Source organism: Drosophila takahashii, chromosome 2L (assembly GCF_030179915.1).
Source record: "Drosophila takahashii strain IR98-3 E-12201 chromosome 2L, DtakHiC1v2, whole genome shotgun sequence".
NCBI lineage: Eukaryota > Metazoa > Arthropoda > Insecta > Diptera > Drosophilidae > Drosophila > Drosophila takahashii.
In genome coordinates this window covers 9300889-9327340 of record NC_091678.1, presented here as the reverse complement: position 1 = coordinate 9327340, position 26452 = coordinate 9300889, and the positions used below count along the sequence as shown (strand labels likewise).

The window sequence follows — 26452 nt, the reverse complement described above, 5'->3', positions numbered from 1 at the left end:
AGAAAATTACATTTTCTAGAAACATTTTTTTTTACTTCTTTTGAATTTTATTTTTAGTCGAGGAATACCCCATTTGGGCATATTTCACCCCTGGATGTATCGATAATCGCTTTTTTGCAGCGTTGCCAGCTTGCCGAAAAACAGCTGATCCGCCGGCTGCACGCAATTTACCTTGTTACGTCGTTACCAAAAAACAAATTGGTTTTATTCAATTAAAATGCTGCCCATTGCACGTGGAATTTACAGTGGACTAGCAAACATAACGAGGAGCAGCCGGGGAGCTCTGCACACGGCCAGTGCACTTCGTTGCAAGGCGGAGGAAGCGGGCGAGGCAAAGGATGAGGAATCCACTGAGGGCGACGGAGAGGATAGCTCCAGTGGATCCGCACCAGATCCCAAGGATCGCAGCAAGGCCATTCCCGTGGAGACGTCGATGCGCTACTTGAAGAGCGCCGCCTACAAGCAAACCTACGGCGAGGATTTCGTGTGGACGCAGTATCGGTAGGTCCAATGAAAAACTAAGGGGACTTCGATTTAAGTCCCCTATCCCCATCATTATCCCTGATTTCGGATCATTTTATTGATCTAATGTTAATCGTGGGGACGCAATATCGGTACCCAACAGAATTCTGAAGAAGTCTCCGTTTAAATTAGTTCATGTTTTATTATGCCAGGTTTGGGATCTTTATTTTGAATAAAATATTAAACTTAGGGCTGTTTTTTCGTCCGCCTGGTAAATTTAAAGTAGGTTTAAATCTCTGATTTCCCATACGACTTCAAGGTTTAAACCCTACTTTAAATTTAACAAACGGACGAGAAAACGGCCCTTAAAGTAGGTTTTAAACCTAGAAAACGTAAGCTAAAAGTAGGTTTTAAACCTAGAAAACCTAAACTAAAAGTAGGTTTTAAACCTAGAAAACGTATGGAAATTTAGAGCTTAAATTGTAAACCCTAGTTTTAGAAAAACACGAAAGGAAGATATTAAAACCTTAAATTTATCATTATTATATTTTTTTTGTAATACCTATATTTCATATTTTCAGTCGCAACCACAAGGGCATGTATGCGCCACGGAAAACCCGCAAGACGTGCATCCGCCAGAACAGGATCTCCACCGGAAACCCGTGTCCCATTTGCCGGGATGAGTACCTGGTGCTGGACTACCGCAACACAGAACTCCTGGAGCAGTTCATCTCGCCGCACAGCGGTGATGTGCTTAGCTACTCGAAGACGGGTCTGTGCCAGAAAAGTCATTTGCGACTGATGGTGGCCGTGCAGCAGGCTCGCGATTCCGGATACCTAACATACGATGTGCCCTTCAGGGAGTACGATTACAGCGAGTACTACGGACAGGAACAGAAGCAGAAAGCTTAATTCCCACATCGCCTTGTTGTTTATAAAAAGAAATTATTGTAAAAGAAGTAACACAGTCTTTTGATTGAGGTAATTCTTTAGTGAAAGTTGTTATAATACTTTTGTAGTAGTTAAACCGAGAGCTACATATTTAAAAATTTTGATTTTTATATACATACTTGATTAGTATCATCCAGATTCTAGTAATGATTTAAGGAAAAGTTAAGAAATCATCATCGACGTTACTGCTAGTAGATCTTGCTCCGTTGTATTTAAATCAACAGTTCCAAAGCTTTATTAACCTAATAAGAGCGTGAACTATAGTTTAATTTGATTAAACGGAACTGAGTAGAATATTGGTAAAATCGTTTGAGCTCAGTTTAGTCTGCAGCTAAATATGATACCAGTTAAAACTTTTAGAAAATGAAGACGTGCATTCTAGTGCTCTCCTTATCGTATTTGCTTTTGGAGGATCTACATAATTCCCTGGCAGAGCCTGTCAAGAATTTAAGGAAAAGAACAAAAACCCAGGACTCCGAAAATCAGTGTGATGAACTAAGGGAAAAACATAAGACATTGGTAACCTCAAAAAAGGTCCTGGAGAGCGAACTTTTAAAGTGCACTCAAAAGGACAGATGTCCTACGCAAGGTAAAGATGGCATTTACCCAATTACGGTGCCCGGAATAAAAACATTTAGTGCTACCTGCAAGTCGTGTGGTTGGATGATTTTTCAGAGGCGTTTCGACGGCTCGGAAAACTTTAACCGCGACTGGAAGCTTTATAAGAAAGGATTTGGAAACATTAAAGGAGAGTTTTTCATTGGGCTCGAAAAACTTCACCTCATTACAAAGGCAAACGATTGCGAAATATACATTGAGCTTCAGAATAAAAAGGGAGAAACTCGCTACGCTAAATACGACAAATTCTTAGTTGGAAGTGAGAAGGAATCGTACAGGCTTAAGGTGGTTGGAAAATATTCCGGTACAGCAGGAGACTCCCTAACTTACCACGAGAAAATGAAGTTTAGCACATATGACCATGATTCCGATCAACATCCTGAAAACTGCGCAAAGCATCATCACGGCGGTTGGTGGTTTAAAAAATGTGCCACAAGGTATGCAGTACGTACTAAATTAAGATTGAATTACAACTTTGAATACTTTAAATTACAGTTCGCTGATGGGAAAATATTATAAAAGCGGAAGAAAACCTGACAATCAGAATTACGGAATTTTTTGGGGTTCTTGGGATAAAGAGTACGACTTCAACATCTCGCTAACCTCTGCTGTAATGATGATTAAGCCTAAATGCAAAACAAAAGATCTGCTTTAATTACCTTATGCGACTTTGCAATCAACAAACTCAAATGTCAGCGGTACTAATTAAAATATACGTTTAATATTTTATCTCATTTTAGTTCAGTCTTAAGTAGATCCTTGATTATTTAACAGTTTCATGCCTGCAAAATATTACAATTGAAAGGCGGAAAATAATCAAATCGGGGGGATTTAAAGATACTTTCCTTCCCTGAAATATTGATGAAGCCTTAATACCAATGGCTAAGATATAGACTTTACATTTTGCAGATTGGCTAAAAATTATCTCATCGGCAAAATGAAAAATAAATACCTCAACAAATTTAGACATATCGAAATGCAAAATAGCAATTTTTAAAAATACAAAGCTTGAAGGAAAGGAAGCAAGGCACTTTTCCTTATATTTTATTGATTATAATCAATAAAGTTGATCGGTTATCGCTAATTTAAATTTATTAATCAAGTAGTTGCTTATTAAAGGGTTAACTGATGTAACTGTTTAAGCGCGTATAATATCCCTAGGCCATTTGAATGTTCTCCTTGTTCTCGCCCCCGAGTTCCTCCTGCAGGAGTCGCTGATGGGCGCGCTGAGCCAGCAGCTGTTCGGATTCATTAAAAATGCGGATATTTTTCGTGCATTCGTTGAATGTGCAATTGCCAAGCAAGTTGTCCTCGTTGTAACTGAAAGTAAAAGTATTTGAGATTCAGGATTTATTTAGAGAATTTCCCAGATTTACAAGCTTACCGCTGCAGTTCGCTGAATTTGTTTAAGATCACGGTCTTTTCTGTTCTTATATCCCCCAAGGCAAAGCCATCTGCCAGGACTCCTAAACTACAGCTGTCGAATCTACACTTACTACCCTGCAGATTAACCGAGGCCGTTTTGTCCAGCAACTCCAGTCCCGTCTTGCAGTTTTTGAGCTGCACACTTCCTAGTTCAGCGCTAGATTGCGATCGCATTGAAATGCCCACGGCAAAGTTCTCGATAATGCAACTTTTGAGTTCTAAACTGGCGCCGGGCAGGCAGACGATTCCCTCCTGGGTGCTGGAGCTGCCATCGCCCAACAGGCGACATCCTCGCATCGTCAAGGTGCCGTTGCGCAGCAGAATGCCCCGCCGGACGTGACGGCAATCTAGAACGAGCTGAGACAGGCTGTAGTCGCCATCGATGACCAGCAGAGTGCTATCCTCATCACTGGAGCACACCACTGGCAGCTGGGCAAGATCTGCATCAGGAGATAATATATTTTCCGGCTGGATGAGGCCACTCATGCTGCCGCTGTCGTTGAGGTGCTCCAAAAACTTGATGGTGTGCTCACCGGGAGAGAGCAGTATATGATCGTTGCTCTGGCAGATGCTTAGCACATCCTGCAGGGTATTGGATAACTGCACCTGCGCTTCCGGATTCACCTGCGCTTGGGCTAATTTTAGAAGTTCCAACTGCTCCTGCAGTTTCCCCGGCACGCTGACCACATGGCTAATGGGCGTGCGCTCCGCCAGGAGCTCCTCCATCTGCCTGGTTCTCCCCGACGAGCTGCGAATCCTCTTCAAGCTGCTCGCCTGCAGTTCACTGTAGGCCCGCCTCATTTCGGGATTCTCGAGAATCTCGAACTCGCTCCGTATGATGGCCATGCGCAGGTGCAGGCACATCAGATCCGTAACCGGGCGACTGGAGACATTTAAGCTGCCATTGGCACTGCCTGTTTTGGGCTGCTTCCTAGCCGGCTCCGCTGCATTTTCATCCAGTTCCACTGCCTCATCATCACTCTCGGCATCGCTGAGATCGAGTTCGAGGAAGTCCAGGCGCTGCTGAATGTACCTGGCCTCCGTGAGCAGGGTGCGCATGTGCAGGGCCAGTGGGCGGGGCAGGCGATTCTTGCTGAGATCGCAGATCAACTGGATGCGAGCCTCCAAATGCTGCTGCATCCAGTCGCGATCATCGTCGTAGTCCTTGTCCCAGGGCATCCAGACGTGGGTGAAGAAGAACCTCAGCCGATCGATGCATTCCGCCGTGTAGTCCACATTCAAGGCGGAGTTCTCCTGCTGCACCGTGGGCCACAGCTCCACCAGGTTGACCTCGTTGCTCTCCGGCAAATGGACATCGTTGTCCTGCACGGCGGTGACCACAAAGACCGCCTTCAGCTCCTCAAAGATCACCTGCTCCACGTAGCCGTAAACGATGGTGGGATAGCGAATTTTCAGATCCTCGCAAATAACGCGCGGTATTTTCCAAATCGCCTGCCATCCTGTATGTGTGATATATGTAGTTTTGTTTGCATGAGTGTGGGTGTTAGGTGGCTTACCTGCAGGCTCAATCTTCAGTTCTACGTAGGATCGCCACTCGGATCGCACCTTGCAGGCGGGCATTATGGCTCCCTCCCAGGAGAGCACCTCCTCCGCTTCCTTAATGCGGTCTAAATACGACTTCTCAAAGGTGAACACATCCATTTTTCTTTATTTAGTAAAATGTATTGGACGTTCGAAGAGATTTTTGAAATGTGTGTGCAGGTTGTGGCTTCGATAACGATTGATGGTGATGTTATCGACCAGGGCAACCGTGACTAATCTGGCTATTATATTTTCAGCTGTTTTGTAGCTTTTTAGTAAAATGTATATATTTTCTATAGCGTAACTAAAATATTATTTTTTATTAAACATAAAGAAGAAAAATTAATTTTAAGTAAAATTCATGTTTAATTATTAGGGGGATTCCCTAAACTGTTGAATTACTGAATTGTTGAATTTTGGTCAGCTGTTAATCAGCTGTTCCATACAAAGTCAACTTTCAGAAATTGCAGCAATTCAACAGACTCGGGGCTGTTGAAAATTTTGTTGAATTGCTGAAAAGCCAGAGTTGTCGCCTTTTTTTAAAAGTCGTGGCAACTCAGTAACATTTAAGTATCACCAGTACGCATTATTTACTTTAAAATCAACTTAGAAAGCATATTTGTGGTTCTTTTCACCTTGGTAACACTTTTAGACAGTAACTAGCAATAATAAATCAAATTTTACATGCTTTAAGTTCCGTGAAATTTTTCAACAAATAACAGCTGTTTGAAAATTCAACAGGAACCATTTTGGGTCGTTCCCTTAATTGCTGAAATTTTTTGTTGAATTTTCAACAATTCAGCAATTCAACAGTTTAGGGAATCCCCCTATTATTAAAAAGTCTAAAAAACCAAAAAAATTATGTTTTCTAGCTATTTCTGGCTAGCCTTTGCTACTAGCTTCTTTTCCCAATCGAAAGCTGTCAGCACTGCTGTGAGTATCGATGCCAACAGATGTTTAAAGTACTCATTCAGAGCGGTGCATTTCGTGTAAACACAACAATTAATAGAAATTTAATAAAAACTAAAGAAAAATGGCCTCGAATAGCATGCCAGAGGAGAATTTTGAAGGCGGGGATGTAAGATTATAGCAGAAAAGCATAGTTTTAAGACAGCCATTAATAGTTTTTAACTTTTCTAGTTCAACTTTGATGACGATGCGGAGGATGACCAGTTTGTGGCCACCAATTCAGGAAGAAAGCGCCTCTTTAGCAAGGAGCTGCGCTGCATGATGTTCGGTTTCGGGGACGACAAGAATCCCTACACGGAAACCGTGGATCTGCTGGAAGACCTGGTCATCGAGTATATAGCCGAGACCACCCACCGGGCCATGGAGATCGGTCGCACAGGTCGCGTTCAAGTGGAGGACATTATCTTCCTGGTGCGCAAGGATCAACGCAAGTATGCCAGGGTCAAGGACCTCTTGACCATGAACGAGGAGCTCAAGAAGGCGCGCAAGGCCTTCGATGAGATCAAGTATGTGGGTGAGTATGCTTAATAATGCAATTTAAGATCAAAATAGATATTTAACCCATATTTCACAGGCACCGAGGGCAAGCTCAAATGACAGCGGCCCAAGAAAGCAGCACCCAATCCAGGAACAAGCCAATCCTAGCATTATTCTAAACCTTTTTAATACCTAGCTCTAGTTCGTAATAAACTAATCAAAATAGTCTTCGATGTCAATGTCGGGATTAAGTATATCATCGCCATAGGGCTCCAGATCGATGCCGTTCAGAATGAGGTTCTCGCATGTTTCGGCCAGATCGGTGTCGCCGATGAGCATGGCACCGCGTAGTCGGCCCCTCTGCAGCACAAACTTGATGTACTCCTTGTTGCGGGTGCAACGCACCAGGATCTCGTAGTCCTGGCCCAAGTCCTGGCCATTGAAACGCCCCAGCAGGACGACGGGATAGCCAAATAGCTTGGTTACATGGCCGAAGAGCTCGAAGCAAAAGTCCTGGTAGACCGTTTCACCCTCGCTGGCGGCAGCCATGCTTTTGCCCGCCATCGAGCCCATTTGACGGGCCTGCGTCCACAGGCGCATCTGGAACCAGTGCATCGCCTCTGGCCAGTTGGCCGTGCAGACATCACCGGCTGCATAGACATCCACCAGATTGGTACGCATCATTTCGTCCACGAGAATGCCGCCGTCATCGGAAACCTTTAGCCTGGTATCGCTGGAGTAGTAGGCTTTCGGCCGGACTCCAGTGGCGGAAACTATGAAGTCCACGGACAGCTGCTCACGACTCCCATCCTCGTGCTCCAACTCGACTTCGTAGCCTGCATCATCGGGAATCTCCAGGGTGGAGTAAATGCGGCATTTGTAGTAGATCTTCGGCAGGCGTTTGCCCGATCCTCCAGCCGAGCCACTCAAATCAAAGGTGCGATGCCAGTCCGGACCCAAAGCAGCTCCATGCTGGTTAGTCTGCTCCTTGGGCAGCATCTCATCGTATCGCATGCGCTTAATAGCCGTTGGCTCCTCCGAGGAATCCGCCACTTCACTCCTGGCCAGTTGAAAGAACTCCGCTGCTCCGGGATCCACAAAGGTGGCCGAGATGTGGGCATCCTTGATCACCCAATGGACATTCACATCCTTGAGCTCGTAGGCCAGCTCACTGGCAATGCCGCCATTGCCCAGGATCAGCACATCCTTGGCCGTGGCCAGTTTGCGCTGCAATGTCAGCACAGAGTCAGTGTCCCGAATGCCCAGGATGCAGGGATCCAGCACCTGGCCGCAGAACAGCTTGGGTTCTCCGCCGGTGCAGAGGCACAGGTAGCGATACTTGATCACCACACCCTTGGCGGTGCGAATCCGGTGCTCGCTGCTCTCGATGTGCTCCAGTTGATCCACCAGCGTCTCGATGGTGGCTCCCATTTCGGAGACATCCTGCTCCCGGACATCGAACTTGTGCAGATAGCGAGCCACCGGCACCAAGTTGATGACACTCTTCACGATATTGGATTCCGTGAGCAGGAGAATGGAGGCAGTGGGTCGGCAAATGGCCAGGGACTCGGCGCAACTGACGCCAGCGATGCCTCCGCCGACCACCAGGAACTCGCACTCGCGCGACATCCTCCGGGGGAAACTTTAACAATAATAAACCAAAATCACGAAATTCTGAAAGTGATTCACTAACGGCCAACTGAACAGCTGATAGTGGAGCAATACAGTGGAACCTCTTTGTTGAAGATTGGTTTTAGAATAAGATATTTTTGAAATTTTCAAAATTCCCCCGAATGACAGATTTCGGTGTTACAGACGTCATTTTTGAGGGTTTCTAAATCCCCCGTTTTGATAAATTAAACTAACTTACAAATGTTTTCCAAAAAAATATAACTTTATTTAAGACAACTCTAATGAATTTTATGAACTATCTGCATACTACGATTTTTATATTTTCTTCGGGTTATATTTAAAAATATGTTTTTTTTTAACCCCTCAAAAAAATTAGCTAAAAAAAAAACTAAATAGTAAATTCGAAAATGTATCATTCCATTAATTATTTTTATAAAATCCTAGACGATTATTATTATAAGTAACAAAATTATGTGTTCTAAAATAATTTTTTTTTGCCCCTTTTTTAAGACTATTTTGACCTCCCCCTAATTAAAATCCTCGGTTTAACCTGGAAATATGATACATTACTCTTATTCTTATTCTTAGTCACATTACAGGGGATCGACTGTATTTGTTGTTTATTTTTAAATTATTACTTTTTGGCGGGCTCAAATCAGCTGTTTGTGTTCACTGGGTATTTGATAAATGCAGCCCTACAAAAAATACTTCGCAATACAAAATCCCCCTTTTGGAAGCCTCTGGATTATTTATGGCCAGCCGTGGTATCAACATCGCCTTAACGGTATTCAGCTTTATCATCAGTGTTTATAAAGTGCTTTATAAAGAAATCCGAGCACCATGTCCAAGGAGCACTGGATGCGGGATCTCCCGAGTGAACTGCGCGACCTGTCCATCATCAATCTGGCTATTCCAGGTACGGATGAGATCACCCCGCTAATGGAATTAATTAAGGCGTCTCGCATTTAGTATAGGTTCCCACAACTCAATGACTTATGGCATTAATAGCAAGTCCAAACTATCGCCCGATGCGGAACCAGCCATCCGGCGATGGCACCGCTTCTTTCCCTGCTTCGTCCGCCGTTGGAGCAAGACGCAAAGCTCCGGAACTCTGGAGCAACTGCAGTTGGGAGTGCGCTACTTCGATCTGAGGATTGCCCAGAGGGAGGAGAAGTTCTACTACTGCCATGGCCTTTTTGCCATGGAGATTTTCGAGCCACTTGAGGAGATTCGTCAGTTCGTGGACTCGCATCCCGAGGAGTTGGTCGTCCTGGACCTGCAGCATTTCTACGCTTTGTCGGTGGCCCATCATCAGCAGCTACATAAAGACCTAATCCAATTCTTCGGCCACCGACTTTACTCCACCGCCGATGGTTCTCTCAAGGATTGCACTCTGAATCGCTGCCGGGAGCTTCAACGCAACCTGGTGATCATCTACAGGCGGTGTCCCATTCCCTTGCCATTGCGTTTCTGGCCCAGTTACACTTGGCCCACACCATGGCCAAATAAAGCGAGTGTCAAGCAGCTGCAATCCTTTCTGGAGGACTCTCTATTGTCGCGACAACCCCAACAGGGATACGTTTCCCAGTGCCTCATCACGCCCACTGGTCGCTACATTGCCTTCCGGCTCTTCTTCACCCTGAAAAGCACAGCCAAGCGGGTGGACAAGAAGCTCCAGCCGTGGATTCAGGAGCAGATTCCGGGCCCCTTCGAGTCTAAAGAGGATCCTACAGTAAATGTATTCCTGGCCGACTTTGTAAACCTCAAGGACGGGCAGTTCTGCGATTGGGTGGTGGAGCTAAACACAAAGTTACAGGCGCGAGTGGCTGAGAATCAAGAAAATAATTCCACTTGAAAAAGGGATTAAAAGGAACTTAGGATCAGAAGTAAAAATAATTTATATAGGTTTAAATCAGGTATTGTAAATAATCGTTATTTGAGATTTTTATTTTTAAAGGGCGACTGAGACTTGTACAAGTTTTAATCAACAATTTAACAGGTTTGTATGCACATGAACAAATAATAGTTAATTTGCTTCCCAGATTTGTTGTTTTTGGACAAGAGTAAAAAGAACGTTATTTTTGACGTTTAAAACAAAATATCACAGTAGTCATTTTAAAATTAAAATCTTAAATAACGATTATTTACGCTCGTGGTACTTTTTATATTTTTATAAACCCATATTTGAATTTTATCACAACGCCAACTATTTACAAGTATGCCGCAAATAATGTATAATTGGATACAGAAAAGTTGTTAAAAACCCTTGATAAGCTTTTGTAAAGGCCAATGGTATAAAGCCAGTGATATTGAAGTTAATAGTTTTTTAAAAGCCAGAAAAATCAGTTATCTACAAACAATGTCAGATAGCAACGCCAGTTAAGTTTATATTGAGAATTATGTGATAAAATGTTTTTTAAAGCTCACACTAACGCACAAAATTGGTTTTAAAAAAATCTTTATCTTTTTCCTTGTTGGTGCTATCAATATTTTATTTTTAAAAACCAATATACAGAATATATATATATTTAAAAACATAAAAACAAACACAAAGCACATTGCAGCTTAAAATCTAGTCCAAGGTGCGAACTAATTGTCGTCAATCGATAAGAAAGCGCACAGCCTTCGGTGTCTTCGTCGGCGAGGTGACACTCGCAGTGGCCTCCGCCCGGGCCAACGAAGTGTGCATCCCATTGAGCACGGTGTCCATGCGGGCCAGAGCCTCCTGCAGGCTGACGGCCAGTACGCCGTTGTCCTGTTGGTTTTCCCGCTCGTTTAGGGCACTCTCGCAGTGCCGCCGCAGTCGCTGGGCGGCTCGTTGCATTGTCAGCAGCTCCTGTTGGACCAGCGTGTTGAAGCCACTCTGGCCACCCGGCGTCTCTTCGGCTTCGTAGGTCAGCAGGCGCTTGGTGTACTGCATTAGTTGGCTGCCGGGTGAAGGAGTATTGCTGCAATTAGAAACATTGAGCAGTCTTTTCAGCGGCTTATTCAACAGCACATCCTTCATGGCACTCAGATTCAGAGCAATGCGACTGGAGTTGTGGGTGTCGCTTAGTGTCTCATTGAGATCCGCATCCAGTGGCTCCCAGTCAACCTCAACGCTCTGGAAAATGTTCCTAGCATTCAGTGCCTCCTGCTGCTCCGCCTTATCCCTCACCAAATCCAACCACACGCCCAACCGGGCGGTGGGCCACTCGGCTTTCAAGCCATGCTGCTTATCTAAGATTAGGATTACAGTGCGCAGCAGTCCAAACTCATCGGGCGTCTGGGTTTGCCGGAATTCCAATGGTAAATCCAACTGGCGACAGCGTTGAGTGGCCTCCTTGACCATCAGCTGCGTCTTGTGCAGGCTCTCCTCCGAGGGATTCAGCATGATGCGTTGGATGTCCTCTAGAATGGTGGATTTCTGGGCCGGAGTCGATGTGGCATCTTCGTTTCTCAGAGGAGTATGTTCCTGTTGCCGGGCTAAAGCTTGCCGCTCTGTCTCCAGCATCTCGCTGTTGCACTTGTACTTGAACTGCTCCAGTTCGAGGCACTGCAGCCGCTCCTCAAAGTCCCTCGCATGCTGCGCCCGCTCCTGTTCGATTCGCGTAAGGGCAGCCAACTTTTCCGCCTCCAATTCCGAGCGCAATTGCTGCTCCTGCTTCTGCAGGATCTCCTGGTGGGCCAGCTGAAAGTCCACGGGATGTTCAGACTTCCCCCTTTGCGAGCAGAACGGATTGGAGATGCGGAAATAGTGCGAGCCACCGATGACCAGCCGGTCGCCATGGAATAACTGCCGACGATCTTGCAGGAGTTCGCCATTCACATACGTTTCGAAATCCTCGCTGCCGGGGATCACAAACAACTTGCCACCGCGTTCGTGCTCGATGCTGCAGTGCTGCAAGGCAACCAGCGGACCATCCAGTACAATATCCGGCTGGGAGTTACCACCTCCTCCTGGCAGACGACCACGTCCGATGCGCACGAGTCCCTGCGGCAGCAGGTAGAATAAGGTGCCACTCAGAATAGGATCGGCGGTGAGATTGACCAGGCAGGCCTGCTTCTGCTCGGCGGTTAGTTCGAGAGCCAATCCGCGGCGTTTTAGGACGCGCAGCTCCGACTTTCGCTGATCCTCCGCCTCCTTGAGCTTCTCCATCCAGGACTTCTGCGCCCGACTCAGCTCCCTTTCCCGTTCGGCCAGCTGCTGACGCAGTGCCTCCACCTCCGTCTCATCCACCGAGGTCTCGATAATGATCTTACGTGGCACTGGATTGCTATTGTTGCCGGATAAACGTCGCTGGCGTTCATATTCGTTCCTCAGGGACTTCAAGCGATCCACTTCGGCGCGCAGATCCCGGATGATCTTGTCGTGCGGCGATTCGTTCACCTTCACCCGGTTGACAATGGAACGCGCCTTGCAGGCGTACCGCAAAGTGGCCAGGGTCTCATCCGCATGAAGGCTAGCCGGTGATATGGTGGCCAACATGACTGTCTTCGAGTTCCCGCCGAGATTTTCCTGGAATGAGGAGACGGAAACAGTTATATTTGGAGCTCTGTGATGCATCATTGGGATTGGATGAGTAATTTTATTGTTTTGATGTTAATCTCTAGGGTAAATCAGGTTATTTATTGGCAGGGTCAATATGGCAAATGGGCTGGACTTTCTCACTTTTCGCTTATTCAGTGTTACTCAAAGGTATAAATATTTTTTTTAAATATATTTGGAACAGAGGAAAAACAAATGGATTAATCATTCATTCAAGTAAATATAATAGGTAGTAAAAAAATGTAAGCCAATAGGTACCCAAAACTCAACTCAAAGTTCGAAAAATTGGAAAAAATGGAGTTATGCATGAAACCGTATTTATATTACAATCTGATGCATTCTGGACACGCGAATAATACATTCAACATTTTTTTTTTTTTTTTTTAAGTTTTTAAGATTTAATTGCTTTTGTATAATCTCAATGTTCTTTCACATAAAATTGTTATTTAAAATGGTCCATTTCATTTCAATGTGATAAGCATGCTTTGACATGAAATATGGTCTGAATAAAATATTGATTCTTAATAAAATAAATATACTTTCGAACTCTATTATCAGGAAAATTAAAAAGCTGGTCTAGCTTTAAAATATTCCCTTATAGAGTGCCGTAAGTCATATTGATATTGATAAGACAGATATTATTCGACGAAGTATATAAAAACGTTCTAGGAAGCAATATACCCCTTTATATTATGTGAGAGGTACGATGATTAACGATCGGTAAACATTGGGCCCATGGTGACTGTAAAAGTACTCAAAAGCACTCACAACAGATGCGTGAAAATCTCAAGGAATGGAAAATAGACAATCTAAACCTTCGAGTATGTGTTTTCGATAGAGGACTTGGTGCGATAAGGACGGGCGAAATGATAAGACAACGCCCAACTGTTTGCGTAAAACTGCCGTGACAAAGGCACCTACTGATGATCATTATCGTCCAACTTATCAGAAACTGCAGTCCGCGGAAAGAGAGGGAAATAGACAAGTTGTTGTGCAAACAAAATACATTTGCATTCATTTACACAGAAAGATAAAAGATAAAACAAAATAAAATAAAATGCACAGACAGACAGAACGATATTATAAATTTCATAACAATTTTTTTAAGCAACAGGACTCGAACTCGGACTCATGGTTCTAACCTACTTACACCACGGTTCTTGAGGAATTTTTTTCTGTGTACAATGCACACATGTATTTAAATATACAAAGCTCTGTATTAACTATTTAGTACACATTCTTGGCAGTGTGCGTAAGTGACACTTGTTTGATTAAGCAGGTCAGCACCGTGGGCAAAGAAAGAGGGAACGCGGAAAGAGGAGTGTTGATTACACAAACTGCGCAGCAGCAGCGGCGTAGGCGTGCACAGTGGTACAAATAGCAACGAAATCAAATTAAAAAAAATACTATAACTTACGACCTTAAAGGGGCCTGTCCCCGTCGTCTGATTGTCTGAAACTGGGTCCATGAACCGCAAATTAATTCAATCAATGGAGGGAATCGCGGTTAGTCATTCACGTACCAAAGCGTACCATATAAAAAATATTTTTCTCTAAATATAGCTCTTGAACGTCCTCCCACCTTTAGAAATCGGTCACGATCTCCCCAACAAATTACCAAAAATTCGCGTGTACCAAACTTAAACCGCAGAAAGCCGCTAATAACGGCGGTACGTTTTATAAAGAAAAACAACAAAAACCTTGATCAGAACCGGCTAAAATGACGTAGACCACTTATTAACACTAGGTTTACGCAAAATTTACGAACATGTACGAAAACATTTAACCTCTGACCACTGAAAAAAAATGCAGCTTGCGGTTTTAGATTTTTTGGGGTTATTAAGCCTTCCAATAGTCACATATACAAAAAACATGTCCATCTTTGTCAATGGAAAGTTAATAAAACAGGCCCACAATCTTTTCACTCAAAACGATTTTAAAACCCCTTGGCAACCGAATTTCTTTTGATAAATGAGGCTAAATCATGGCATGGTCGACCTGCAGTCTAGACTGTCATTAGCGAACCTTATAAAGATATATCCAGTATCCATCCAATCCTCTGGATGATCAGCCGGCGAACATCCGTCAGATCACTCTCATGACTACTGTTTTTCGTCATCTTTTCGGCATTAGCAATTGGTCGCTAATAAGAAAAACTTCCAAGAGTATTTTTCATGCCCCCAGTTAATTAACATTTATTAAAAATTATCAAACTAACGCGGGGTGAATCATTGGGAAAATGGTTTCATGTAAAACAATAGTGATTTCGAGGGATGCGTCCCACTGTGCCTCATGTGAGAGCTGTAACCACTGTGAGAGCACTCGAGGGGGCGGGTTCGGGTGGAAGGTGAAGCTTCAACAAAAGCACGAGACGCGAAAACACAACAAAACACAATGCCATACATACGTGTTTATAAACAGGCACATACAATACTACAATCGCGGGAAAAACAATATGAACACGATTCTTAAAAGTTTAGAAAAAGTTTCTAACCGAATAACAAAAAAATACAGGATCAAATATGAAGTGAAATTTGGTATTCAAGAAGTATAAAACCAAAAAAGAAAAATATTTTTTAAAGGTTTTTATACCTCTGTAGATGTTAATACACCATTTTTTAATTAAAGTATATTTTTCAATGAAGTTCCTATCATTTTCCCCCCGACTGTCCTCACACATCCACACGTAGGCACACAGCAGCAGTCAGTATAGTGGAGACCCGAAGTCGGCAGCAAAACAAGCCGAAGCATCGCCAACGCACGAGGGCTACAAAAATGCAGTAATTCTAGTGTTCGGCTTTCAGTTTCATGAGAGACTTCCACCAGAGTACATCGAAATTCGGTGAGACTAGAGAGAAATAAAGAAAAGCTACTGCATTAAGGTACCTTGACTTGGTACACAAAAAATAAAATACACAAAAATACGCGTTATTTGAAAGAAGAATAAAGTGATTCAAACAGAGAGTTCATTGGACGACGCTTGAGAAAACCGAGAGACAAAGTGAAACGACCTCGCACAACGCGCGCAAAAAGAGAGCAGAAAAAACACACCCACATCCCACTGCGATTACTGCAACGTTCCTTAAAAAATAAAGAAGAAAAAAAAGCTACAATCATGGATGTTTGGGGATTCTGCATCAGCGATACTACGATGGCATATGGCGGGTCCATGCGCAGCGGATATTACCGGGATTACGAGCAGTTTCCCTACGGAACCCTGGAGTCCACCAATTCCCCGCATGCGGTCAAGGATTGCTACAGTCGAGTGCAAGGTAAATTGAAGAGTGGGGGAAAGATGGGTCCCTAAAAAGGCGATAACCTATAGAGCACTGAGCTTTTCGGCATTGTACCCTCAAATGCACTGGGGAAAAAATAGAGATAAAACCAGAGCACGTTCCTTTATGGTATTTGTGAATTGCGTGTGTTGTTTGTTGTTTTTGCAAGAATTTATAAATAGCCAGCCTGATTTCTTGGCCGCATGTGTATGTGTGTGTGTGACGGAACACGCCTTAATTTTTTGCGCACAAACACAGGGTGTCTAAAGTTTCTTGGCGCACAGCTCGCCTTATCAACTACACCAACCCCCCTTTTACAATCTGTTTACATACACATATATCTACGGCTTAAATCCACGTGCTATAAGATATTGGCGCTTTATTGCATTTAGCAGCTAAAAACCAGTCGAAAATTTCCGGCATTTCAAAGTTAAAGCGCAACTAAGATAGGTATCGTAACTCGTGAAAAATCGTAAAAGACAACAAAAAGACCCATACATTGTGTGGCTATTTTAAAGGTGATTAAACTCGGCCTTATCGAGGTCAGTTGAGTCCATTAAAAGATACTCTGCATTCGACTGTCTTGCGATAATCGAATGAACACACATCAAAACTTGACTGTACTTCCAGAAATGGCTCACAAAAGTTGAGCAGGTGGTCGGACAATGGATTCTCTTTAGGGGAAGACAAATAAAGCAGGGCTTCATGGTGTTTGTGTGCCAAAATTAAAGCGCAATAACAAAACCGAGGTGTGCGATTGGTAAACCTTTGTTTTTGCTTATATCCGTGTCATATAGTGACTAATTATGAGTACTGCATTATCAGGTGCACAGAAATAAAATATATATTTTTATACCAAATGGAGGAACTTAAAGCGCAGAACAAAAAGATCACCCGTTATGCAAGATAAACAATTAGATCATTTTTGGACTTCACATTAAATCTATATTTTATATCACCATTGTGTATTTGGAAATACAAAATAGCTAAGCAATAAGTCAACATTTTTTTTCCCGTGTGGAATACATTTAGATTATGCAAGGTCGCTTATCAGCGGCTATGAATAGAACCTTTCCACATGGATCGGCTGGGCTTTAATCAATAATAACCGTTTAGCATTTAACATGGTCAATTGAGCAATCAAAGCAATAGGTTAATCAACAGAGGCAGGTCATCCAGGCAACTACATTCAAAATAATAGTGGTATTTGCTAGCATTTAATAAAAAAAAAACAAACAAAAAATTTAAAAAAAAATTGTTTCCTTATAAGCATTATTATTTTGATCATAGCTGTTTGTGTCACAGGGTCACATATCAAATAACGGGAAAAGCAAGGCAGGGGGGATCATAGATGGCGACGTGACGTCGTGAACGCAAACCCGGCGACGTCACGTAGGCAAATCAGCTGCTTGGCAGCCCAGAAGGGCGTTCAAGTGGGCACGCACGTAGGCCAAAAAAAAGAGAGGAAGCTACAGACGAGGCCAATCAAACAGTGCCGACCTTCACTAACCGGTGACGCATCCCCTTTTTGATTACAGAAAAATGCAAGCAGACAAAGTCCGAGAAGCAGATGCGCAAGGACTGTCCGTTCTGCAAGGAGCACAAGAAGCGGCCCCTCATCAACTACATGCGCAAGCGGGAGCAGCGAAAGCACCATGACAGCATCTGCGAGGACGAGGAGGACCTGCACGAGCACGAGCACGAGCTGGAGCACGCCCACAATCACAGCCAGTCCTCCGTCCTTGCCGTCCAGCAGAGCTGCAAGGTGTGAGAGGGAGCGGGACGACTCTACTACAGACGATTCCCACAGACATTCGCGAAATGCCATATATACTACAAAAGTAACAAAAAGTAACCAGATGAATGGAAAAAACATGAAAAAGTAACAGCAAAAACAAAGAAAAACCCGAGGAGAAAGGAGAAAAAGCTGTTAAAGACGAAGATTGCGCGAGAGAGAGAGCGAGACAGCATCGGCAGCTACGAAAATGCAAGGCAACTGTACCCTTTTATTTTCAAAATGGTTGCCTCAGCATTTCCGCATCGCGAATACACTACCATTTACAAGAGCCAGAACTTGAACTTGATACCAATTTACAATTCCCTTTACCGATGATTATCTACCATTTCGTTTTTACACCAACTTCGCAGTTATGTACAACTATTAACAGTCATTTGTTTACCGACACGATGAGAAAATCAAATAACGAGAACCTGCCCGCTTGACCAACGCATTTTTTTGACCTTAGGCAAACAAAAAAACAACGCGAAAAAAGCTTAAAAAAAAGATATATACAAAAAACACACAACAAGGGAAGCAAAAATAGCAGAAAAACTGAATTTTCTATTTTGCGTACGAGACTGAGTAAATTGCAGTAGAAAATTGTTAAGCAACATTTTTGTTTTTTCTTTGCTCTTTTTTTGACCTAATTGGATCAGTTACAGGTATACCATATAAACAAGAAATAATGAAAACTATAACAAACGAAAATGCTTCATTGGCGACAATTAAGATTTATAACTAATATTATTTTTTCGATATATGTGTAGCTGCGTATACTTTGGACCCCGATTTTTATTGTATCCTTGTCTATATTAGACATTCCCATATATTTATTGTAATACCAACTGAGCATTGCACAGTCCGAGCAAGTGTCAAAATTAATCGTAATATTGCTATATTATATGTATGTAAAAGTTGAAATGTTTCAAAAGTTTATGCCAAGTTACATTTTGTTAAGACAAACAAGAAATATTATTAGGTTATTTGGTGTTCAGGCTCAACTGTGCAAGAGGAAAGACGGAAATATTATAAAACCATTTAACATTAGTTCATTAAGTAATTGATCAAAAGATGTATTGATTTGTGAAAAAATTTGCTTGCAGGTACCAAGAAAATTTTCAATTTATACAATGTTATATATCATATATATTATATATTAATGTTTAATTTAAATTATATATGTATAAATCAATAAAAACTACAAATTATAAAAAAAAATTTCAAGAGGTTATTTTCTTTGAAGAGAGTGAATTCAGGAACGTGTTTCAAAAAGAGAAAGCTACCTTTTTATCAGGATAACTGCTTTAAACTAGCCTCTAGTGATGGACACCTGTTCCAATTACATTGAGGTGGGTCAGTTTAGACCACCGACTGAAACTGGTTTAGTTTTCCAAAAAATTCCTTAATTTTTTATGCAAATTTTTACGGAAATCTTTCCGTCTCGCACCAGTTTACTAATTGAAGTTAATCAGTCTTTTGTAGACTAATCTCAAAATATTCCCCAGGTCGAAAAAAAAGATAAATATAAAACTAAGCAAGTACTTGATGGCTAAGGTCAGTTTCTCTAGGCGATTACCCTGGGAACCTAATGTGACCCAGAAAAAAGCACCTCGAACCCCAATAAACCGGCCTGGAACTTGACCATGTGAAAAGGTTATGAATGGTTTCCTAGAACTTTCTGTCGAGCAATCAAAGTTTGGCCAAACATAACCTTAGTTAAATTATTTCTCACTCAACTAAGCTGAATTGAATTAGAGCAATGAACATTTGACACGCGTGGATGAGATCAGCGCCTGAGCTTTAATCATAAATGTCCCGAACAGCAGCGAATCAAATTTAAATTGCTCTTTCTCCTGGCTTCCCGACCGGGTGATCAAATTGTGAATTGCCCCGCACGCTATATATTTACATATACGAACGAGTACGAGTATGCATAGGTATTTGCAATGGGGTGCACGGGGAAAGCGGGATTTGAGAAAAACAACTCATGGAGGGAAGCCATATATTCAGTTGTTTGTACAATGAATTCGATTCATTTTATATTCAATGTTAACCGCTTGGGGAGTAGAACTTGCCGGCAGGGTGAAAAGGCTAAATATACTATTGTACGCTGGCTTAAATTACAATAGTTGTTATGTGGGAAACCTGAACTGAAACCACACGTTTTGCTCCATTATATAATCAAAAACCTGGTTAAAACTAAGTAGGTAACAAAACTCGTACTTAACTTTCGCTTTTCCATATTTTCCCTTGACATTTCCCTTCCAATTCATCTATCCTCTTTTATTATTTAAATAGCACCTGCCTCCAATGAAAAACCATGAGTTTTGTTCAATTAGCAACTGAAATAAGTCCAGAGATTTTCTGGCATTATTCATTTTGTTACGGCTTTATATGTCACATTATTTCGCTCCAGTTAATTAGCATTAATTTGTGAACTACAAACGTGGCTTATTTAAAAATTCCCATCGGCGACAGACCTCCGCTGTTGCTAATTATGAAAATAATAAAATGACGTATTCCCTGGTGGCACGCTTTGTGTATTAGACACGATTTGAATTCGACGAACCAGCCAATTTTAAAATCAAATCGTGTGAACCGTACACTCCATTTGCATTCAATTCGATGTTTCTGGATTATATTCGGAATCCCACATCCACATTACTATCTAAACAATGTTTGTGGCTAACCGAAGCGAGTTTGGAAAAAGGTTGATTAAGAATTCACTGCGGTTTCTAGGCACTTTGCACACGAACAAGTTAGCTTGGAATTTATTTAGAAAGCTGACTTAACGACCGATACTTGCAGTTCCAAAGTTCCTGCAGCCATGTGAAGGTCATACGGAGTTCAGAAATTTTATAAACTAATTAAAATACAAAAATATATAAAACAATTCAAACGGGATACTTTAAAAGGAAGAAGATATTTTTCAAAAAATCCAACTGAACTTCAAAATGCTGAACCGTTTGTTAAAAAAACTAAAGACTTCCACAGGAGTCAAGTCGCAAGGTGAATTTTAATAAATAGGTTGTAAGGTTTCTTTACAAATAAATAAGTGTATTATTAAAAATATTCAGCAATTATTCCAGTTAGCAAATTATTCTTTTACAAAACAAAATAACTTTAATTTAAGTGCTCCATTTAATTATACCATAGCTTGCCATCTAATGACAGGTATAAATTCACAGAGTAAATTAATACCTATTAGATTGTATTCTTTTGACTTTTTATACCCTTGCAGAGGGTATTATAATTTTGGTCAGAAGTTTGTAACGCAGTGAAGGAGACGTTTCCGACCCCATAAAGTATATATATTCTTGATCAGGATCAATAGGGGAGTCGATATAGCCATGTCCGTCTGTCCGTCTGTCCGTCTGTCCGTCTGTCCGTCTGTCCGTCTGACCGTCTGTCCGTCTGTCCGTCTGTCCGTCTGTTTCAATACCGTTTGCGAGCTCAGTTTAAAAGCTAGCGCCTTGAAACTTTCACAGTCGTCCTAAAACATGTGTACGCAGATCAAGTTTGAAAGCCGACCCGATCGGACGTCTATATCCTATAGCTCCCATAGGAACAATCGGATATAGCTTTCACAAAATGAAGATATTTCGCTCAGTGTAAAAGCTTTTGACATGAATCTTATTCTTTTACGCATACCTTGATCAGGGTAAAAGCGCGTGCCGATCGGACGTCTATATCTTATAGCTCCCATAGGAACAATAGGGTGAAATCGGTCAAAATTTGACGTTTTTCAGGATATTTCGCGCAAAATATAAGCTATTCCCATGAAACTTTCCAAATCGTATTTTTTTGTGCGTACCTTGATCAGGGTAAAAGCGCGTGCCGATCGGACGTCTATATCATATAGCTCCCATAGGAACAATAGGGTGAAAAATTTAAATTTTTTATTTTTTTCAATTATAGAATATTTTGCTGTTTATTAATTCAATTTGCTATTTTAGTCAAGTTTTCATTAGTGAAATCTGCAAGGGTATTAAAACTTCGGCTTGCCGAAGTTAGCTTCCGTCCTCGTTTTGAACTACAATTAGTTAGGTCATTAGATAATGGATTGTGTTAAAATTTTGATGGGATTTTATTATGCTCGGTGTCTGATTATGGCTATAAAGAGGAACGGCTGTTCATTTTGGGACCACATGTACTGTTTAAATTTAAGGCTAGACTCTTTTAGATATCTCAAATCGAGTTATAAGGTGAAATTTGGAGAGCTAAGATAAAAACAAGTTTAGAACTGAATTCAAATAGATAAAAGATCCAACATATATTTTCTTGTAAAGTGTATTTAATAAACTAGGCATTATAAATTATCTTACTGTGTCTATAGTTACTGATTAGTAAACAATGAATTTTGTTAGTTTACGTTATTTACGAGTATTGCATTTGATCACCGTAAATTATTCATATTGTGTACAAATTGTTATTGCAGCTCTTAAGGATGGAAAAAAATTGAGCAAGGGCAATTGCAAATGCGAGCCTACGGCCTGTAAATGTGGAAAGCGGCGACAACGACAGCAACAATTGAAATTGTTGGTGTCGCAACTTAGGAGACGCGATAACGTATCAAGTGTTATATTGTTTTAGTACCAAAGAACACCAAGGAAAAAATAAAGAAAAAAACTTATCTTCAAAGTATTTATAAATCGCTGGGGTGGGCAGAGAAACTTGTGTTTATTATGCAAAGATAGGAAAAGTACTTCAAAGATAGTCAGTCACAGGAACGATGGAAGTCAAGAAATATACAATCTCTATCACAGATGGACTCAAGCAAGGTCGCCTCAACTTCTAGGTTGTTTAACAATGTTGTCTTTTTTAGTTATAACGATCCCAAGGGCTTCCTATTGACTTGGTTACGATATAATTGGGTAAGACGCCATTCCAGCAAATATTTGTCTTCACCTTTTATGGCCGAGTCCATATATTAAACGGAAACATTTAAGGGATTCTCTGGGGCGTACTACCGTAACTTAAAGTAAAGTGGCTAGACAATAAACAACACTTAGTGGAACGGGTTTCGGGAAAAAAGACAAGTGCTTGGACTTTGTAGTGCCTTCAATCAAGAGCCTTTCACTCTGGCGCCCTATAATTACTCACAGAATATCGTGGAATGATTGTAAATTACGTCGTAAAATGTCAAGTGCACCTTTATTTAGACGCAGATACCTGAATTATATAAAGCCCTTTATAATGGATTAATCGACCTTGTAATAATTCAATAGTCAAGATATTAAACAAGTGGTCAAAACTTGTGATTTTCCTTCGAGAGCAGTTGTTAACTACAAGTATACACATAAGTAAGCAGCATGTGAGGTATTATAGAGAACTCCAATCCATTACTCAATTCAAACAATTAGTGGAAATCGTGAGCAAATGTGTATTATTTAGCAAAAAAAAGGTAAATCGTTTATGTAATGATAATTAAAAAAGAAAAATATTTGAGTTGAATAATGATTCAGTTTTGTAAGGTAGTCCCATGACTATTTTATAACTATTGACTCACTTTACTAATAAAAGTAATTTATCTAGCTAGTATGTAGAGCCTTAAGTGTTATTGTTCTAAAAACACAGTTCCTTAGAGATGTTTATTCTTTCATATTCTACCTAAATGTCTCATAAAGTACAACAACGAACATCTTTGAGATATAATTCTCAACAAAGTAAATAAAGCTTCTGCTATCTTTCTTTATTACCAAGAAAGCTTTCTTAAAATAAATTTGTAGAATACTTACACGTGCCATTCTATCAGGTCATAAATTTTATGGCCAAATAAAAAAGCAAAGCAAGCAAAATTTAAATAGATATGATAAGAAGCCAAGGCTTTAATCACTCAATTGATTGAGGCGCGGGGAGGTCTTTGATTCAATTTTAAGACCGAGATAAAAAGTTTCACTATCGAAAGAGATAAGGAAATAATAAATAAGAAACTGGGTCTGAGTATTTATCAAAAAATAAAAATAAACAAACGAATAAAGATAAAACAAATAAATATAAAAAATATCATATTTTATCCTACAATCTAATCTTCTCCTTTTCCAACTTTTCACACAATTCGCATCTTTATTTTATTTAAGGTAATTAGCATACCATTTAATTGGCTAAGCAAACAGCAATCTGTCATAGGACCTGGTCTCGAAAATGCAGACATCATAAAAGGCAAATTCGCGTGTTTGAAAAGACAGGGCGACGACACATCATCACGAGATCAAATCTCTATAGACAATGAGCATGGAGACAAAGAGTTAGCTGAAGCATCACGAGATCGATGGTCATATTTGCCCAGAAATTATGTAAATATTTGAATGTGTGCCATTTTTGTGGGTACTTTCCACAGAGGTCGGGTGCATTCCCAGTGCAGTTCTTGGTGCTGATTGCTTTCCGGGTAATTACTGATTGTGGGGAGACCTCATTCCGCGGGCCACTGGCTTATCAAAGCGAAAGTGTTGATAGCCGATTCGTTGGAGGTGGCAAAACTACGGAAAGTATCGCCAGGGTATTTATTTATAATAAAGGTAGGCCTTATAAGACAGAAATAACGAGTTTTACTAACTGAATATAAAATTTATATAAATTGAATGATTTTCTAATTCATTTCGAATTGAATGAATGAATGAATAATTTTTAGGAATTTTTTGAATTTGCCAGATTTTGTTGTGCTTTCTTTTGAGAACAGAAAGTGGACCATTTTTAACAAATCAATGTTAACTGCTTAGAAAATAAAATTCTTCAGATTTAATTACAAAATTATGACCCTTTCTTCTTCAAAAGAAATAGTCGTTTGAATTATTTCGGAATTCATGCCATTCATTCATTCAATTCTATTAAACTCAAAGTTTATTCATATAAAACAAAAAATTCAAAATAATTCATTGAATCCATTCATGCAGGGCTCTATTTTCAATTTAGTAACATACATTTATGCATTTACAAAGATAACTTTGTATTTTTAAACACTTCAATTTGACCCTTGAATTTCAAATAATTTAATTTTCCCCTCAATCGATTCCCAACGAATTATCACCGACCAAAAGTAGACCACCCCACTGACCCAGTTGATAAGTACAAAAAGCAGTTAATAATATTTCTCAACACTTACCCTCAAAAGCCAGGTGAGCACACTTTCCCGATAAGGAACAAAGGTGCTGGGTGTTCCAGATCCCAGCGGTCCATTTCCGCCTGCCTTGCGGGAATCGGCCAGAGCAGCAATAACTTTTCCCAGCGTCAGCAGGCTCTTGTTGATGCTGACGCCCTCGCGGATCCTTTCGCCATTCGAGCCCGAGACGCTGATCCTTTCGCTGCCCGCCAGATCCACCAAACTGATCTTGCTGCGCCGCGTCTGCCGGAGGGAGGATGTCGACCCAGATTCCGTATCGGAGGACAGACCATCGTCGCTGCTCAGATCGGTGAGGTTCAGGACAATATTGAAGATCGAATGCGAGCGCGAGCTCTTGTCGTTCATGGCCGTGGAGGCGGTGGCTCGCTGGGAGTTGCCCACGGCCAGCCAGTTGCGCAAAGCCGAGTACGAGTCCACCGAGTGGGCACTGAGATCCACTACATAGGGTCCAAAGATGGGGTGTTCCCGCACCTTCAAAGCAGGTCGCTGCTGCTGCTGGTGATGCTGCTGCTGAACAGGAGTGGATTCCCCAGCAGCCGCCGCATGCTGGACACTCAGCAAATCGTGAATCTTCTCGTTGTAGATCTCAAAGTAGCTGACCTCCACCTCAACCTGCAGTTGCTGCTGCCTTTTAACAGCCTCAATGCGACGAAAGAGTTCGTGGCAGAAGCGCGGAATGATGCCCGCCTCGTCGTGCGGTGGCCCACCGTCCAAGGCGGCGTCGTCCAGCGCCTCGATGCCCATCATGCTGTAGGATTTGCCCGAGCCCGTCTGCCCGTAGGCAAATAAACACGCATTGTAGCCCTCGAAGGCAGTGTCGATTAAAGGACGAGCTGTGCCCTCGAAGACCTTGGCCTGGCCGGCGTAGTTCCGGCGCTCGGGATCGCAGGAGTAGTACACCTGGTCGTAGCTGAAGAAGTGCGTCACACCGGCTGAGGAATCCGCACTGCTGCCCGCCTGAACGGTCAGTTCGTTGCTATTTCCGTGCACCTGGACCACATTGGTCACCTGACCGCGGGTGCATTCCAGAGCGTTTAGGGGTCTTACCCTTACGGCCACAATCATGTTGCTCTCCTCGGAGACGCTGAGGCAGGAGTCGCCCATCAGGGAGTCGCGATCCTTCGGTCGGCTGGGTTTTCCTGGAGTCTTGGTTTTTGCCGGGGTATTTGCTGTATTCCTGTAGAGCGAGGATGGTGTGTAGCAGGCATTGAGGGAGGTGGATTTCGGCTTGGGTTGCGGGGTGCCCCCAGATCCTCCTCCACTCCCGCTAAACGCCGTATTTAGCAGATGCTCCCGGTGATCCTCCGATCGCGTCATCAGCACCTTCTTGCGCAGCCCGCTGATCTCCGACGCCGGCGTCGATTTGTGCGTGCCGCGCGTCTGGAACTGCTGGATGCGCTGGCGCACGGGCGTGCTCTTGTTGCTCATCTTTTGGTTCTATAATTTTCGAGTTTTTCCTTGCTTTTATTTAATTTTAACAAGAATATTTCGAATATTTGCGCGGCGTCGTTTGTTGATTTTTTTAGCTAGTGACGAACGTCGGCCGATAACAAAGCAGGGGTGATTTTGGAGAGGGATCAGAGGGCTGGTCTGGCAACGCTATCAAGTGCCAGGGATGGGACGCATTTATTTTCAAAAATTGCTATTTTAACGGTAACTTTGAATAACATAAGA

At 42.0% G+C, this 26452-nt stretch overlaps 7 protein-coding genes across 11 annotated transcripts; 4 read left to right on the top strand and 3 right to left on the bottom strand.

Moving 5' to 3' along the window:
* Window positions 1–111: 111 nt before the first annotated feature.
* On the top strand, window positions 112–2760 carry mRpS18B (mitochondrial ribosomal protein S18B). 2 transcript variants are annotated; one of them, XM_017138718.3, is made up of 3 exons: window positions 112–501; window positions 1044–2468; window positions 2527–2760. In XM_017138718.3, the coding sequence occupies exons 1-2, from the start codon at window positions 218–220 to the stop codon at window positions 1372–1374; spliced, it is 615 nt and encodes a 204-aa protein (XP_016994207.2). In that variant the 5' UTR covers window positions 112–217; the 3' UTR covers window positions 1375–2468; window positions 2527–2760. The 2 variants fall into 2 exon arrangements, with proteins under 2 accessions (XP_016994207.2, XP_016994213.2); XM_017138724.3 differs by lacking the exon at window positions 112–501 and having other exon boundaries at window positions 1731–2468.
* Window positions 2761–3021: 261 nt separating this feature from the next.
* Window positions 3022–5192, bottom strand: nesd (nessun dorma). The gene is made up of 3 exons (XM_017138710.3): window positions 4974–5192; window positions 3416–4916; window positions 3022–3351 (listed from the first exon to the last, which is right to left on the bottom strand). Exons 1-3 carry the CDS (start codon window positions 5116–5118, stop codon window positions 3189–3191), a joined length of 1809 nt encoding a protein of 602 aa, XP_016994199.2. The 5' UTR covers window positions 5119–5192; the 3' UTR covers window positions 3022–3188.
* Window positions 5193–5936: 744 nt separating this feature from the next.
* Window positions 5937–6670, top strand: Taf13 (TATA-box binding protein associated factor 13). The gene is made up of 3 exons (XM_017138852.3): window positions 5937–6076; window positions 6139–6481; window positions 6542–6670. Exons 1-3 carry the CDS (start codon window positions 6032–6034, stop codon window positions 6562–6564), a joined length of 411 nt encoding a protein of 136 aa, XP_016994341.2. The 5' UTR covers window positions 5937–6031; the 3' UTR covers window positions 6565–6670.
* Pyroxd1 (pyridine nucleotide-disulfide oxidoreductase domain 1) lies at window positions 6613–8308 on the bottom strand. The gene has a single exon (XM_017138851.3). It carries the CDS (start codon window positions 8071–8073, stop codon window positions 6658–6660), a length of 1416 nt encoding a protein of 471 aa, XP_016994340.2. The 5' UTR covers window positions 8074–8308; the 3' UTR covers window positions 6613–6657.
* A 474-nt stretch (window positions 8309–8782) lies between these two features.
* Window positions 8783–10592, top strand: LOC108055443 (PI-PLC X domain-containing protein 2). 2 transcript variants are annotated; one of them, XM_017138787.3, is made up of 2 exons: window positions 8783–8992; window positions 9051–10590. In XM_017138787.3, exons 1-2 carry the CDS (start codon window positions 8917–8919, stop codon window positions 9929–9931), a joined length of 957 nt encoding a protein of 318 aa, XP_016994276.2. In that variant the 5' UTR covers window positions 8783–8916; the 3' UTR covers window positions 9932–10590. The 2 variants fall into 2 exon arrangements, with proteins under 2 accessions (XP_016994276.2, XP_070068091.1); XM_070211990.1 differs by having other exon boundaries at window positions 8787–8992; window positions 9046–10592.
* neb (kinesin family member nebbish) lies at window positions 10552–26323 on the bottom strand. Its single transcript, XM_017138786.3, has 2 exons — window positions 24761–26323; window positions 10552–12574 (listed from the first exon to the last, which is right to left on the bottom strand). Exons 1-2 carry the CDS (start codon window positions 26204–26206, stop codon window positions 10676–10678), a joined length of 3345 nt encoding a protein of 1114 aa, XP_016994275.2. The 5' UTR covers window positions 26207–26323; the 3' UTR covers window positions 10552–10675.
* Window positions 15370–22299, top strand: fok (fledgling of Klp38B). 3 transcript variants are annotated; one of them, XM_017138790.3, is made up of 2 exons: window positions 15370–15875; window positions 22097–22299. In XM_017138790.3, the coding sequence occupies exons 1-2, from the start codon at window positions 15719–15721 to the stop codon at window positions 22249–22251; spliced, it is 312 nt and encodes a 103-aa protein (XP_016994279.1). In that variant the 5' UTR covers window positions 15370–15718; the 3' UTR covers window positions 22252–22299. The 3 variants fall into 3 exon arrangements, with proteins under 3 accessions (XP_016994279.1, XP_016994277.2, XP_016994278.1); XM_017138788.3 differs by lacking the exon at window positions 22097–22299 and adding an exon at window positions 17417–18876 and having other exon boundaries at window positions 15427–15875; XM_017138789.3 differs by lacking the exon at window positions 15370–15875 and adding an exon at window positions 20458–20667.
* Window positions 26324–26452: the final 129 nt, after the last annotated feature.

What these genes read in the sequence shown, in the direction of transcription:
- mRpS18B (XM_017138724.3), top strand. Translation starts at nt 1,777, where the DNA reads ATGAAGACGTGCATTCTAGTGCTCTCCTTATCGTATTTGCTTTTGGAG. An exon ending in TTTAAAAAATGTGCCACAAG is followed by an intron (nt 2,469 to 2,526) that starts GTATGCAGTACG and finishes TTTAAATTACAG; the next exon opens with TTCGCTGATGGGAAAATATT.
- Pyroxd1 (XM_017138851.3), bottom strand. Translation starts at nt 8,073, where the DNA reads ATGTCGCGCGAGTGCGAGTTCCTGGTGGTCGGCGGAGGCATCGCTGGC.
- nesd (XM_017138710.3), bottom strand. Translation starts at nt 5,118, where the DNA reads ATGGATGTGTTCACCTTTGAGAAGTCGTATTTAGACCGCATTAAGGAA. An exon ending in ACTGAAGATTGAGCCTGCAG is followed by an intron (nt 4,917 to 4,973) that starts GTAAGCCACCTA and finishes TCACACATACAG; the next exon opens with GATGGCAGGCGATTTGGAAA. An exon ending in AAATTCAGCGAACTGCAGCG is followed by an intron (nt 3,352 to 3,415) that starts GTAAGCTTGTAA and finishes TTTTACTTTCAG; the next exon opens with TTACAACGAGGACAACTTGC.
- LOC108055443 (XM_017138787.3), top strand. Translation starts at nt 8,917, where the DNA reads ATGTCCAAGGAGCACTGGATGCGGGATCTCCCGAGTGAACTGCGCGAC. An exon ending in CATCAATCTGGCTATTCCAG is followed by an intron (nt 8,993 to 9,050) that starts GTACGGATGAGA and finishes CATTTAGTATAG; the next exon opens with GTTCCCACAACTCAATGACT.
- Taf13 (XM_017138852.3), top strand. Translation starts at nt 6,032, where the DNA reads ATGGCCTCGAATAGCATGCCAGAGGAGAATTTTGAAGGCGGGGAT. An exon ending in AGAATTTTGAAGGCGGGGAT is followed by an intron (nt 6,077 to 6,138) that starts GTAAGATTATAG and finishes TAACTTTTCTAG; the next exon opens with TTCAACTTTGATGACGATGC. An exon ending in CGATGAGATCAAGTATGTGG is followed by an intron (nt 6,482 to 6,541) that starts GTGAGTATGCTT and finishes CATATTTCACAG; the next exon opens with GCACCGAGGGCAAGCTCAAA.
- fok (XM_017138788.3), top strand. Translation starts at nt 15,719, where the DNA reads ATGGATGTTTGGGGATTCTGCATCAGCGATACTACGATGGCATATGGC. An exon ending in TTGCTACAGTCGAGTGCAAG is followed by an intron (nt 15,876 to 17,416) that starts GTAAATTGAAGA and finishes TTTTGATTACAG; the next exon opens with AAAAATGCAAGCAGACAAAG.
- neb (XM_017138786.3), bottom strand. Translation starts at nt 26,206, where the DNA reads ATGAGCAACAAGAGCACGCCCGTGCGCCAGCGCATCCAGCAGTTCCAG. An exon ending in TGCTCACCTGGCTTTTGAGG is followed by an intron (nt 12,575 to 24,760) that starts GTAAGTGTTGAG and finishes TCCTCATTCCAG; the next exon opens with GAAAATCTCGGCGGGAACTC.